The sequence below is a fragment of the Scyliorhinus torazame genome, chromosome 6, assembly GCF_047496885.1.
Source record: "Scyliorhinus torazame isolate Kashiwa2021f chromosome 6, sScyTor2.1, whole genome shotgun sequence".
NCBI classification, from domain to species: domain Eukaryota; kingdom Metazoa; phylum Chordata; class Chondrichthyes; order Carcharhiniformes; family Scyliorhinidae; genus Scyliorhinus; species Scyliorhinus torazame.
This window is the reverse complement of record NC_092712.1, coordinates 167,603,769-167,617,135: the sequence shown is the minus strand read 5'-3', so window position 1 is coordinate 167,617,135 and position 13,367 is coordinate 167,603,769. Positions and strand designations below refer to the sequence as shown.

Sequence of the window (13,367 nt, the reverse complement as noted above, 5' to 3'; positions counted from 1 at the left end):
GAGAAACTCTAGCAGTGATGTCATGGGGATAAGGCTTCTAATGCACACAGCCAGCTTCTTTTTGTCCTTTTCCATTCACTTCATTTCTCAAGGGCTCGTTGATGCCAGAGTTGGCCAAATGCTACCTTGATGTGAGGGGCAATCACTCTCACCTCCGGAATTCAGCTCTTTGTCCGTTTTGGACCAAGTGTATAATGAGTCTGAAACAGAGCAATCCTAGTGGAAACCAAACTGACTATCGGTGAGCAGGTCATTGATGAGTAAGTTTAATAGCGTTGACAATGACACCTTCCATCACCATTGATCATTTAGAGTATGATGGACTGGAAATTGGCGAGGTGAATTTATCCTGCTCTTTGTGGACAGGACTCACCTGGGCAATTTTTCACCTTTGTCAGTTAGGTGCCAGTGATTTAGCTTTGTTGGAACATTTTAGCCGGAGCTGCGGCCAGCCCTGGGACCCTACAGTTTTTGGAGTCCATAGCCTTTTCTGTAATTAGTGCACTCAGCAATTTCTTGTTATCACATGGAGTAAATTGTATTGGCCAAAGACTGGAATTTGTACTGGTGGGGACTTTGAGATGAAGCCAAGATAGATCAGCCACTCAATTCTGACTGAAGTGGTAACATGAGTTTCAGCCTTGCCTTTTACTCTCGTGTGCTGGGCTCCACATTGTTCAAAATGGAAATGTGTTGTCTCAAGCTAATAAATGGCATTCTACGCTGATAAGGAGATGACTTCATTATTAGTCTTGTATCTTACTGCACAAGTTCTTTTCTAAAATGTTTAATTTAGTTACCATGAAAGCTCATTAGTTAGATAAATATGAAATACTGTTTTCCATGTTTTGAAGGAATTGCTGACCCAGTAAATTAACATAATGGAATAGAAAGACCATTTTATCAGAATGTTGTGGGATTTTTGCACACAGCAGTTGCTCAAAACACATCAGGAAGATATGTTAAGTCTCCAATTTTTTTAGAAAACCTAGTAATAACCACAAACCATCTGCATCCTGTCCAATCTGCCGCCCCCTGTTATTTTACCCTGGTGTGGTCCCAAGTTCCTTAAAGGATCTAACAGCTAAAAAAAAATTTGTGTTGCATGTGTTGCTGTAAGTTCATATTTCCCTCAAATTTGTTCAATCAATAGGAAGCTATTGAGGAGGAATCTTTCACTATCTCCAGAAAGTCTTGATTTGAATATTATTTGCATGTGTTTTTATAACAAAACCTCAATCAGGGAAATCATCTATTCGGCTTTTTCTAAGATAACCTTGAAAACAAATTTGGTGCATACTATATGTGATTTCACCTTCCATAAATAGAGGTGACAAGCATAGTAAATATATATGCCAACGAACAAAACTTGTGGAAACTGTATGGCAGCTTTTCCAAGAAAAAGCTGAGAACTCCAAACTAGGTGCAATGGAGAAAACACCCTGAATCAAGCACACTGCTTCAAGGCAAAAAATAAGTTATTTTTCTTCAATGAAATTTCTGACAAAAGTGTTTTAGAATCAAATTGTTCTTCTGTGATGTCTAAACCAACTAACTTCAAGGGTGACATGTGAGAAGTGGAACATGAATATCTCATGACTTAAGCTCCACATAATACCCAATATACTATCTGTTCCATTAGAGGGGAGCAAATAAATACTAAAAAATGCAATTTTTGCAGTGGTGAGTTAGGTGTTTCTGAAGGCAATTGTGAAGTTTTAAAATGAAAAATTATTTTCAGAAAGGGCCTTCACCCAAGAAAATTGTCTGAAAGTTATTGATGTTTGTAGATTTTCCCATTGTACTGTTCCCTGAACCCTATTATAGTTGATGAGCTATTTAACGAGGGCAGTAGCTCAGAGGAGCATGTGATATTCTGCTACGGTGGAACTTGTTCCCCTTCAAAATCTCAAAGTAAAGTTGGTAATAACTAAACAGTGTCTGAGGTCCCAGTATAATTGTTGTTTGATTAGGAAATTTAAACAGATCAGAAAATATTTGCAAGTTTCAGGTCAGGCTTATCATCAAGTGCCCGGCTTTCTTTCTCTTAGTTTTGAAAAATCAAGAGACAATATTGTTTTAATTTCTTTTGGCCTGTATTAATGTTTTACTATATTTTTATATTGGCAATGAAATACGACAGTTTTGAGAGACAATACATGACTTCAGAGAATCCCATTTGGGGTGACATTCAATTTAGGGCATCTCAAGTTAAGAGTTGAACAATTGGATGTATTTTCAATGACTTATGATATTACTTTTTGCAATGCATAAACATTAAAACTGACAAATGGTATGAAATGAAATGAAAATCGCTTATTGTCACAAGTATGTCTTATTTTTGGACAGCAATATTGGGAAGTTGTGATTGTATTTGTGGATGAGGTGCAGCTGAAATAGATAAAGCTCTTCAAGATAATTATTCAGACTGGTGAAAAGGAGAGGAGAGGTGATGTACCACAAATATCAGTGCCGGGGCCACTGTTGTTCTTCATTTCTATGAACTATTTTGGGTTGAGATTCAGCGTATAGTTTCAATTGGATCATACCAGATTGAGGGCTGCAGTTAGTCGTGACAAAACTTGTGACAAAATAAAAGATAACACACTTTCAGAATGGGCATGTAATTTAATAAAGATAGTTGAGGTAATGCATTTTGATAGGCAGATTAATGAGGCCACAAACAGCTTGAATTCTAAGAGCTTAAATGGAATTAAATAAACAAAATTGCCAGTGCAGATTAATAAAGTAAACGAAAGACTGAAGTTCATTTCTCGAGGAATAGAATTGAAAGACATACTAAACTTGAATCAAATCTTGGTTAGACCACATGAGGAATACTGTGACCAGTTTGGTATGAATGTTCTTAAAAGAAGACGAAAGCACTGAGGAGATGCAAAAAAGATATACAAAATTTAACATATTGAGGCTCTTTTCTAGAAAAGGTGACCTCAAAAGTCTTTACGTATAAGAAAGTGTTTGTTAGGCTAAACATAGATAGGATGTTAGGATGTTTCTACTTGCAGGATAGATTAGAACTAAGAGCAGTAAGCAAAGATAGTCATTAACCAATCCAATAGGGAATTCAGGAGGAATTTATTTACCTAGGGCAGGCTCGAAGGGTTGAATGGCCTCCTACTACTCCTATTTTCTATATTTCTATGTAAGGGCAGAAGACATCGTGAAGCTGAAAGAGCTCACTTTGTATGTTAAAATAATCTCTCTAATTTTACGTCAATGATCCTGCTGGGACTTGTAAATATTGAATATTTATGCTGAGTAATTATAGTTTGATTAAAAGAATTGAATTCTAACTAATTGTTTTTCAATATATTGGTTTTATGCTACAGTCTCCTGTAATGTCCGTCTGCTTTGCCCGATTCCACCCGAACTTAGTAGTTGGTGGTACATACTCCGGACAAATCGTTCTTTGGGATAACCGCAGCCACCGGCGAACTCCAGTACAACGAACACCTCTTTCTGCAGCTGCTCACACTGTGAGTAAAATACATACCTGAATGTATTAATACATTAAGAACAGAGGATGCTGGAAAAAAACTCAGCAGGTCTGGCAGAGAACGCAAGGAGAGAATGCAAAATTAATGTTCCGAGTCCTTTTGGCTTTTTATCAGATTTATTATATAACTTTTTTTAACGTCCCCAATTGCAATTCATTTACCAAATAATTATGCAAATAATTACCAAATAATTACCAAAGAGATCTAGGAGTACAGGTTCATAGCTCCTTGAAGGTGGAGTCGCAGGTGGACAGGGTGGTGAAGAAGGCATTCGGCATGCTTGGTTTCATTGGTCAGAACATTGAATATAGGAGTTGGGACGTCTTGTTGAAGTTGTACAAGACATTGGTACGGCCACACTTGGAATACTGTGTGCAGTTCTGGTCACCCTATTATAGAAAGGATATTATTAAACTAGAAAGAGTGCAGAAAAGATTTACTAGGATGTTGCCGGGACTTGATGGTTTGAGTTATAAGGAGAGGCTGGATAGACTGGGACTTTTTTCCCTGGAGCGTAGGAGGCTTAGGGGTGATCTTATAGAGGTCTATAAAATAATGAGGGGCATAGATAAGGTAGATAGTCAACATCTTTTCCCAAAGGTAGGGGAGTCTAAAACTAGAGGGCATAGGTTTAAGGTGAGAGGGGAGAGATTCAGAAGGGCCCAGAGGGGCAATTTCTTCACTCAGAGGGTAGTGAGTGTCTGGAATGGGCTGCCAGAGGTAGTAGTAGAAGCGGGTACAATTGTGTCTTTCAAAAAGCATTTAGATGGTTACATGGGTAAGATGGGTATAGAGGGTTATGGGCCAAGTGCGGGCAACTGGGACTAGCTTAATGGTAAAAAACTGGGCGGCATGGACTGGTTGGGCCGAAGGGCCTGTTTCCATGCTGTAAACTTCTATGATTCTATGATTCTATGTATTTTTTAGAATAACAGAAATTTCAGCACCATCTGACCCAACTAGTTTCTGTCGGTATACACCTTCTCCATGAGCAGTAGGCTTGATTTCAAGTACTTGCTCTGACTGCTGAATGGGGAGTTAAGTAATAATCTGTTCATTCAGGATGTTGAGTATAGCTTCACATTAAGATTACATTTCAAAATTAGTATAATTTGCAGGTGTAGGACTTTGTCTGATAACTATCCAGTGCTTAAGAGTTCAAATGTGCTGGCAGCTTTTGATTTTGGAAACTGGAGTGATATAATCAGATAATAAATTATGAGCAGTGTTTTTCATAATTCATAGATTCATACCGCACAGAAGACGTCATTGCGCCTGTGATGGTCTGTGAAAGTGCTTTCCAAGTATTCCCTCTCCCCAACTGTTTCCCATAGCCTTACAAATTTTTCCTTTGTATTTATCCAATTCCATTTTGAAAGTTACAGTTGAATCAATCTCTGCCAGTCTCTACAGTTGATTCAGTCTCTGTCACTCTCTTCAAGCTTCCAGAACATCATAACTCTCCCAACTATATATTTTAACTTATGTCACCTCTGATTCTTTTACCAGTTACCTTAAATTTATATCCTCTAGTTACCGACCCTTCTGGCACTGAAAACTATTTCTCCTTATTTACTCTATCAAAACATTTCAATAATAATAATCTTTAATAGTGTCACAAGTAGGCTTACATTAACACTGCAATGAAGTTATTGTGAAAATCCCCTGTCGCCACTCTCCGGTGTCTGTTCGGATATACTGAAGGAGAATTCAGAATGTCCAATTCACCTAACAAGCACATCATTCAGGACTTGTAGGAAGACCGGAGCACCTGGAGAAAACACACACGTAATGATATGCATAAGCTTTTTGTAGAGAATGATGTAAACTACCTCTGACCAGTAGGTGGCAGTGTAAGTATACCATGTGACCCTGTACCTCTGAGTTGGGAGTTAGTCGTGTTAGTGGATAGTCGCACTTGCAGTAGCTCCAGAATACTTTATCAGTATTAGTAGTTTGTAATATATTTATTATAGTTATCATTACCACGCATTTGTGTTATAATAAAATACTTTAACTAGTCAAGAACTAGATGTTCTTCTGTGCACCATTCACATCGGCCAGGGCACAAGAAGCTAGCATCACGCAGACATGAGGAGAAAATGCAGACTCCGTACAGTTACCCAAGCCGGGAATCGAACCTGGGTCCCTGGCTTTGTGAAGCAAACCACTGTGCCACCAATATTTTGAATACCTCTATGAAATCTCCCTTCTGTGCCCAAATAAGAACAATCAACGATTCTCTGCTTTCTCCACATAATGGAAGCCTTGAATTTTAAGATATCTTTTTAGTAAATCTCCTCTGCAGGCCGTCCAAGGCTTTGGCATGACTTCTTTGCTATTGTATTCTATGCTCCTAATAATACAATCATGGATCTTGTATAGCTTCTTAACAATAACGTTTATATATAACCCAATAACTAAAGGCACTTCATGGAAGCATTATAAGATGAGCAATGTAGGTCAGTGCGCACAGGGTTGATAGGTGAACGGACTTGGTGTGAGCTAAGACATGAGAAGCAGGGTTTTTGGATGACCTCAAGTTTACAGAAGGTAGAATGTGGAAGACCAGCCAAGTGCACATTGAAATAGTAAAGTCTAGAGGTACAAAATGCATGAATGAGTGTTTCAGTAGCTGATGAGCTGAGATGGATGATGTCTGATGATATTACGGAGGCGGGAATTGGCGATTTTCATGATGGTGTGAATTTGTGATTGCAAATTAATTTCCAAGTCAAATATGACACCAAGGTTGCAAACAGACTGGTTTAGTCTGTCTGTTTCATGGGGGATGGCTGGAGTTACTATTGGGAAATGTTTGGAGGAGAGATCGGAAACAATAGTTTGTGTTCCTATTACTGCATTGGAGGAAATTTGTCCTTGTCAATACTAGATGCTGAATAAACAATCTGATAATTTTGCAACAGTGAAAGAGTTGAGAGGGGTAGTGGTGAGGTAGAGTGGGGGCCATCAGTGTACACGTAAAAACAAATGCTCTCCTTTAGGATGATGTCATCAAGTATGACATGTAGATGAGAAATGGGAGGGAGCCAAGGATAGAGCTTTGCAGAATACCAGACATAATGGCCGGGATTCTCCGACCCCGCACCGGGTTGGAGAATCCCCGGGGGGGGCGCAACCCGTTGAAAGTGGCCCCCCGACGATCCTCCACGGCCCCGACGGGCCGAGTGGCCGCCGAGTTCGGCTGAGTCCCGCCAGCGTGGTACTCCGGTCCCACAAGGCGGGACCTGGAAGATGTGTCAGCGGGGGCCGTCCTGGAGGGGGGAGCGGTGGGGATCTGACCTCGGGGGGGGGGGGGGGGGGGGGGGGGGGGGCCTCCACGGTAGTCTGGCCCGCGATCGGCGGGCGGGTTGGTTCCGTGGGGGCCTATTTTCCTCCTCGCTGGGCCCCTGTAGGGCTCCACCATATTTCCCGGGGGCCGGCAGCAGCGTGCATGCGCGAACTCGCGCCGGCTGGAGCTGCGGGGACCACTCCGGCGCCGACCTAGCCCCCTAGGAAAGAGAGCATTCCTCATTATCGAGGACCGTTGCCGCCGCTTTTCACGCCGGCATCGGAACTTGGCCGCGGGATTGGAGAATCCCAGCCCGTGAGCCTGCAGCAGGAAGATAAGTAATTGCAAGTGATTCTCTGGGCCAGTTCAGCGATCACGCTGTGGATCGGGCACAAAGGATGAATTGCACGAGAACTCCAATTTTGGCTCCTCACCATGCCGATCCCGAATCAACCAGTGCGATCTGGGTCTCCCCCTCGCTGGTGAGAACCAGATCTGCATACTTAAATGACCATACCCGACGCCGGGTTCACCCGGTGCTCGGGACTCCCCTGAGACTGCGCCAGGATGCCGATTAGTACTGGTTCACACAAACGTGAATCAGGCATAACCGTGCCACGGGGGTCATACAGGCCATTGAGGACCCCTGGGTGGTCTGGATCCCTGGTGCCTGGGGTACCCTGGAACTGCCACTCGGGCACCATGGTACTCCCACTCGGGCGCCTTGGCATTGTCACCTGGGTGGCACTGCCAGGATGCCCAGGTGCCAGGTTGGCACTGCCAGGGGTTGGGCCCGGCTCGGGGGGGGGGGGGGGGGGGAGCCTTGCCAATTGGATGGGGATGCCCAGGGGCACCGACAAGGTTGGGGGGTGAAGGGGGAGTCAATAAACCTGGGGGGCTTTGAAAGGGGGAGGGGGGGGAAATTGGGGCTGCCGTACAAAATGGCCCCCTGATCTGCGAACAGCCATTCCCAAGCTCTCTTCGCTCTCGGCGGGGAGAAACTCCCCGAGAACAAACAAAATGGCAAAGTGCCGTTGGATAGCGGGGTGATTCACAGTGCTGCAGCTGCCGAGAAACACCCCGACAAACACGCACTAAAGAGGACTTTGTTTTAAGCCTGCTGAATCGCGCCCTCTGGCTACGACAAATGAGATAAGAATAGAATTAGGTCAGAGCAGTCCCATCCGGATGGATGAAAGGGGCGAGACATTGGAGAGAGATGTTCCAGTCAACCATGTCAAATAAATGGATTTGGTAGGCAACAACACATTTAAGAACTTTGGCGGTTTAAGGGAGGTGGGAGTCAAAATTTGTATTTTTGAGGAGGGGGATGATGATGGCAAATTTAAAGAAGAGAGGGACAGATAATGATAAATTTAAAGAAGAGAGGGATAATGTTTGAATGGAGAGAACTATTAACAATATCAGCTAACATGGGGACCAGGTTGGATAGTAAGCAGTTTAGTGGGAATAGCGTTGAGGGAGCGGAAGGTAAGTCTCAAAGACATGAGGTTAGAAAGAGAATGAGGGGAAATGGAAAAGAAATTAGAAACGTTTTCAGGGCAAGGGCAGAGGAAATTTCAGAGGAAATTTGGCCTTCCAGGCTTGAGAAAGGAAGGAAAGTGGCAAAGGCAGCTAATCAAATGGTCGTGATCTTAGTGGCAAAGAGGTCCAGGAGCTACTCACTCTTTTTTTTTTTAAGGCATGGTTGGAGGAGGCCAAGGAGAGAGGGTTTTTGGAAGATGATTTGCGGGAGATAAAAGAAGCCAGGGTTATCTTTAGTTTTCAGGGTGGTGCTTTATGTGGTTCCGCCAGATCTGGCAGTGATTAACTAAGACAGATTTCCATTATATTATTTCAAATTTGCATCCCTTAAATTTAACGAAGCAGAGGTGAGGACTCACTGGGGAAAATGGTCAGGGAGCGAGAGTTCAAAGGGTTTACTGGGGGTGAGGGTAACAAGGGAGAAGAGGCTGCCGTTGAGCAAGACAGTAGCTGCATCAATGTCATGGCGAATGAAGGACCAAAGGCTAGATAGTTGCGTCTCGCTCTCTGCGTCTCGCTCTCTGCGTCTCGCTCTCTGCGTCTCGCTCTCTGCGTCTCGCTCTCTGCGTCTCGCTCTCTGCGTCTCGCTCTCTGCGTCTCGCTCTCTGCGTCTCGCTCTCTGCGTCTCGCTCTCTGCGTCTCGCTCTCTGCGTCTCGCTCTCTGCGTCTCGCTCTCTGCGTCTCGCTCTCTGCGTCTCGCTCTCTGCGTCTCGCTCTCTGCGTCTCGCTCTCTGCGTCTCGCTCTCTGCGTCTCGCTCTCTGCGTCTCGCTCTCTGCGACTCGCTCTCTGCGACTCGCTCTCTCCTCCCTATTGTTTGAAAGCAGAAGCTTCTCGACCCTGAAAGAAGAAGCTGTCTCTCTCCCTGTTGAATGCTGGCTGCCTGCTATTTCTGAGAGTCTCCAGTGAAAACTATTACAAGCTGAAAGAAAGGATAACATCCATTTGGAAGCCTAGACTGAAGAAGAAACTAAGTGGAAGGCGTCCATCTGAAACAAAGACTCTTATCCCTTTACTTTCATCATTATTTTGCACCGCTCTTTCCACTTTGCGATTGTTTGTGTGTGTATATATACATAGAGTGTGGGGTGGGTTAAAACAAAAGGGGGTTTAGAGATTAGAAGTTAACCAGTTGTATTTTTTGCCTATTTAATTATAGTTACAGTTAATAAATACAAAGTTAATTATGTTTAAAGTTGTAAACCTGGTGACTGTAACAAAATACCTTGGGTATTTTAAAAATAAATGTTTATTTCAACTGTGTTGAGACTCTGGGTCAGCTGGGGCTGGTATTGACTGCGCATTGACCCAAGATGTCATAACAACGTCTATTGGTGGTGCCTTAACAGCCTGGTTTAGTGTTTTCCAGCTCCTCTGCTTTTCCTGGAAAAAACCTCCAGTGCTCCGGTTCCAATTCTCTTTTTTAAATTGCCTTGAATTTTGCAATTTGGTTGAAAAAATTTGAAGTATTCTTAAAAAAACCAATGTATGATTCTAAAATTAGAGTTTAATTATCTGCCCTTGTTTGTTAGTTCAATCTTCTAAATCTGGTTTGCCTAAAGCCTACTCTCGTCTTGACTCCCTGAATGCAATACCATGGAAGATCAACTATAAATAAAAGCATTAAAGTATTATGTAAAATAATCACAACACCCATTACTTTAAAATAAGGGACGAATTATGATTCTGCATTCTGGTCCAATTATGGTCCACCTTTTAACCCCATTTCACTTGGAACACTATCCTTGATCTTGACTCCTGTGTACTACACCATGGAAAATCAACTAGTTGGCATACATATATGAAAATTCTTGGAACCATAACTAATTGTACAGAACATGATGTGACTGCATGCATTATATTCATGTATGAAATACAAGAAATGACATCACTAAGAGTTCTTGCCATGATCATTTCAAATATCATGATTGATTACAGCACTATTATCAAAATTACATGCGAATTTTAAGAAAAGCCAATTTCTGAAACCCAATACCTCGAGGGAAAATCTGAAGTATAGGGTTGTATGGAACAAGAGGACAGGTTATGCGATATACACATAAGTAGCATCTGATGAATAACTTTGTTCAAAAATGAGGATGACATATGAATTTTATTCAAGAACTTTAACTTGAAACTTTAATATGAAATTTAAATCTTCCTAACATTACTTCAATTTTAGGTTTTAACTTATTCAAGGTAGCATGGTTAGCATAAAGACTGGTTTAGCATAGGGTTCAAATCTGAATTCGCACTAAAAGATAAATATTATAAGGTTTATTTTCTCGATCTAAATTTATATTGTACTTTTCAAAGGTTTTTCACCATTGTACTTATTTTGTTTCAGCATCCTGTATACTGTGTGAATGTTGTTGGAACACAAAATGCTCACAATCTAATCACAGTTTCCACAGACGGAAAAATGTGTTCTTGGAGCCTAGATATGCTGACTCAACCGCAAGTAAGTTTCCTGCACTGTTTTCTGGCTCTGATCAAATGTTAATAGTAATTAATTACATCAACAAAAAAAAATTGTAACTAATAAGTAGCTTATTGTCATGAATATGTTAAAAAATGTATGTATGTGTATTTGTGTATGTAAATTTATTAAGTCAATACCATGAAAGAAATGTTGGCCGTGAGTGAAAAGGTGACGTGTAGAATGGTAAGATCCATTTTGAAGCTTTTGCAAGCCTGTGATGAGAGTTATCTTGGATTAACCCTGTACTTGCTCATTGTAACCATTCCCTGCTCATAACTGTGATTGTATGTCCTTGCAATTGGGCAGTTTTGTACTGGTGACTTGTACTCACTAAGAATAGAAACTAAAGATAAAATGCTTCCAGACAACAGTGTCAAGGATCTGAATTTTCATTCTTGAGGGGGATAATGGGAGTCCGGAGGCCTGCCTCAGAGAAAGTGCCTGCAAAGGCAGGATCTTCATTGCCAGGGAGCAGGTATGGGCCAAAGTCAGGCCAGCTGACGCAGGAAGAGGTTATAGGACAGCCACAGGCTGCTGTGTACAGAGGCACATTGTTTAAATGGTCCACTTCAGTGCTCTGGGGATTTGTCTCAGTTAAAATACAAATACAAAGGCCCTCCAGCCCTCCCCCTTACACTTCCTCACCACCCACACACTCCCCACGCCAGGCTATGGCCCCTCATGTTCCCTAGGACAAGCTATAGCACTTCCATGCCAATTGATGCATTATACACTGTTTACAATTAATCCTATAGTGACAATATCTTGTATGTTAAAAAATGCTTTCAAAACGTAATTCATTCATTCATTTCTTTCCACTATGTTTTTAAAAAAAAGAGTAATATCACTACCAGGCAATAATATGTAAATCTTACAAATCCTTTAAAGCATCTATTTCAGAAATCACAATCCCTCAAAACCACTTAATTTTGTAAATATACATTATGAAATTGATCACAGAGAGCCAGAGCTATCGAGCAATGTTTTCTCTGGGACGCAGCTATTTCAACAAGGGTAGTGGATTTTGGGCTCTCAACCAAACATATATAATGAGGAAAGTAATGAATTAAGTTTCTTTTTACTCTTCCTTCTATCACAAAATGGTTCATTGACCCACTGTGCACTGTAAAGTGCCATAGCTTGGCAAGCGGGGTATGAGGATCCATAAAGGGTGGATGGAAGGTGGCACTGAGGACACAAGGAGCCATGGGGGTGGGGTGGAGAGCAATAGCTTGGCATGGGGGGCATGAGGAGAATGTTTGGAACTCAGCTTTGAAAGATTCCCTCATGTCGACTAGGATTCACTCTGAGGGGTTTTGTACCATGACTCTTTAAAAACCTATTTTGACTCCATAAAAACTGTGGAGAAGTAGACATGCTTATGTCTGCAATGGAACCAGCCAGGTCAGGAGTGTCGGTTGGAGGCTTTTGACAGGAACCAGCCCAAACCTTTGAAAGCCACTCCCAAAAATCAGACAGCCCAGGAATGCAGTTGGGAATCCAGGAATCTGAACCCATTCATCATTATTGAAGGCCTCCCGCGATATTCTGACTCGATGAACATTCATTCCAAGATTTCCCTGGGCCTTAGACTACTGCGTGCAGTTCTGGCCGTAGAGTTATAAAAAGATATAGAGGTACTTGAGAGGGTGCAGAAAATATTCACAAGGATGATGTCAGAAATGTGTGGATATACACATCAGCAAAGGATCGACAGGCTGAAAAAAAGACTGAGGGGTGGCTTGATAGAGGCCTTTAAATTTATGAAGAATGATGTTTCCTCTTTTGGGGAAGAGCAGAATGAAAGACCATCACCATAATGTCGTCACCAATAAATCAGCCAGGGAATTGGGAAGAAACTTCTTTACCCGTGATGACAGAATGACCTTTCTACCACAGGGAGTAGTTGAAATGTACAGTGTAGATGTATTTAAGGGGAAGCTGGACCTATGAGGAAGAAGGGAATAGAGGGTTATGATAAATTTAGATGAGAAAAATCAGAGGAGGCTCGAGTGGAGCATAAACGTTGACATGGTCTGTTGGCTGTTTTATGCCAAAGGGGATCAGGGGTTATGGGGAGGAGGCAAGAAAATGGGGATGAAAAACATATGATTGAATGGTGGAGCAGACTCAATGGGCCGAAAGGCCTAATTCTGCTCCCATCTAATATTCAAATTGGTGATAGACTCCTCTTTTAACCAAGCATTTTAGCTTTAACAGTCAGCTCACACTTTCCCCAAGCATTCTGGAGCTGGTCAAGTGCACAGTGAGAAGAGCTTCTTCAGTGAAACTGATAACTGAGGAATTTCAGTCCTACCTAAACGTGAGGTTGGTGCTCACTACTTCTGAGAGTATACTTTCACTGCTTGACAGCTAATTGACCACTTCTTTGCAGTCAGTTTTGGACGCACTTTGAGCTGCACTTCCTTTCCAAGACCATTCACTGTAGCATGGGAGCAGATTATGCAGCTCTACCGTGGCCTCCTGATGATGAACAAGAGAGCAGGAGCAACCCTGAAAGCAGCACTGCCA

General features: G+C 42.2%; 1 protein-coding gene across 5 annotated transcripts in view; it reads left to right on the top strand.

Moving 5' to 3' along the window:
• The window catches only part of LOC140425138 (cytoplasmic dynein 1 intermediate chain 1), a 502,251-nt gene that overhangs the window by 338,262 nt on the left and 150,622 nt on the right, over nt 1–13,367 (top strand). For all 5 annotated transcript variants that reach the window (XM_072509063.1, XM_072509064.1, XM_072509066.1 and 2 more), the window contains exons 11-12: nt 3,351–3,497; nt 10,701–10,814. In XM_072509063.1, the coding sequence (XP_072365164.1) occupies nt 3,351–3,497; nt 10,701–10,814 (261 nt within the window). The remainder of the gene's footprint in view (nt 1–3,350; nt 3,498–10,700; nt 10,815–13,367) is intronic.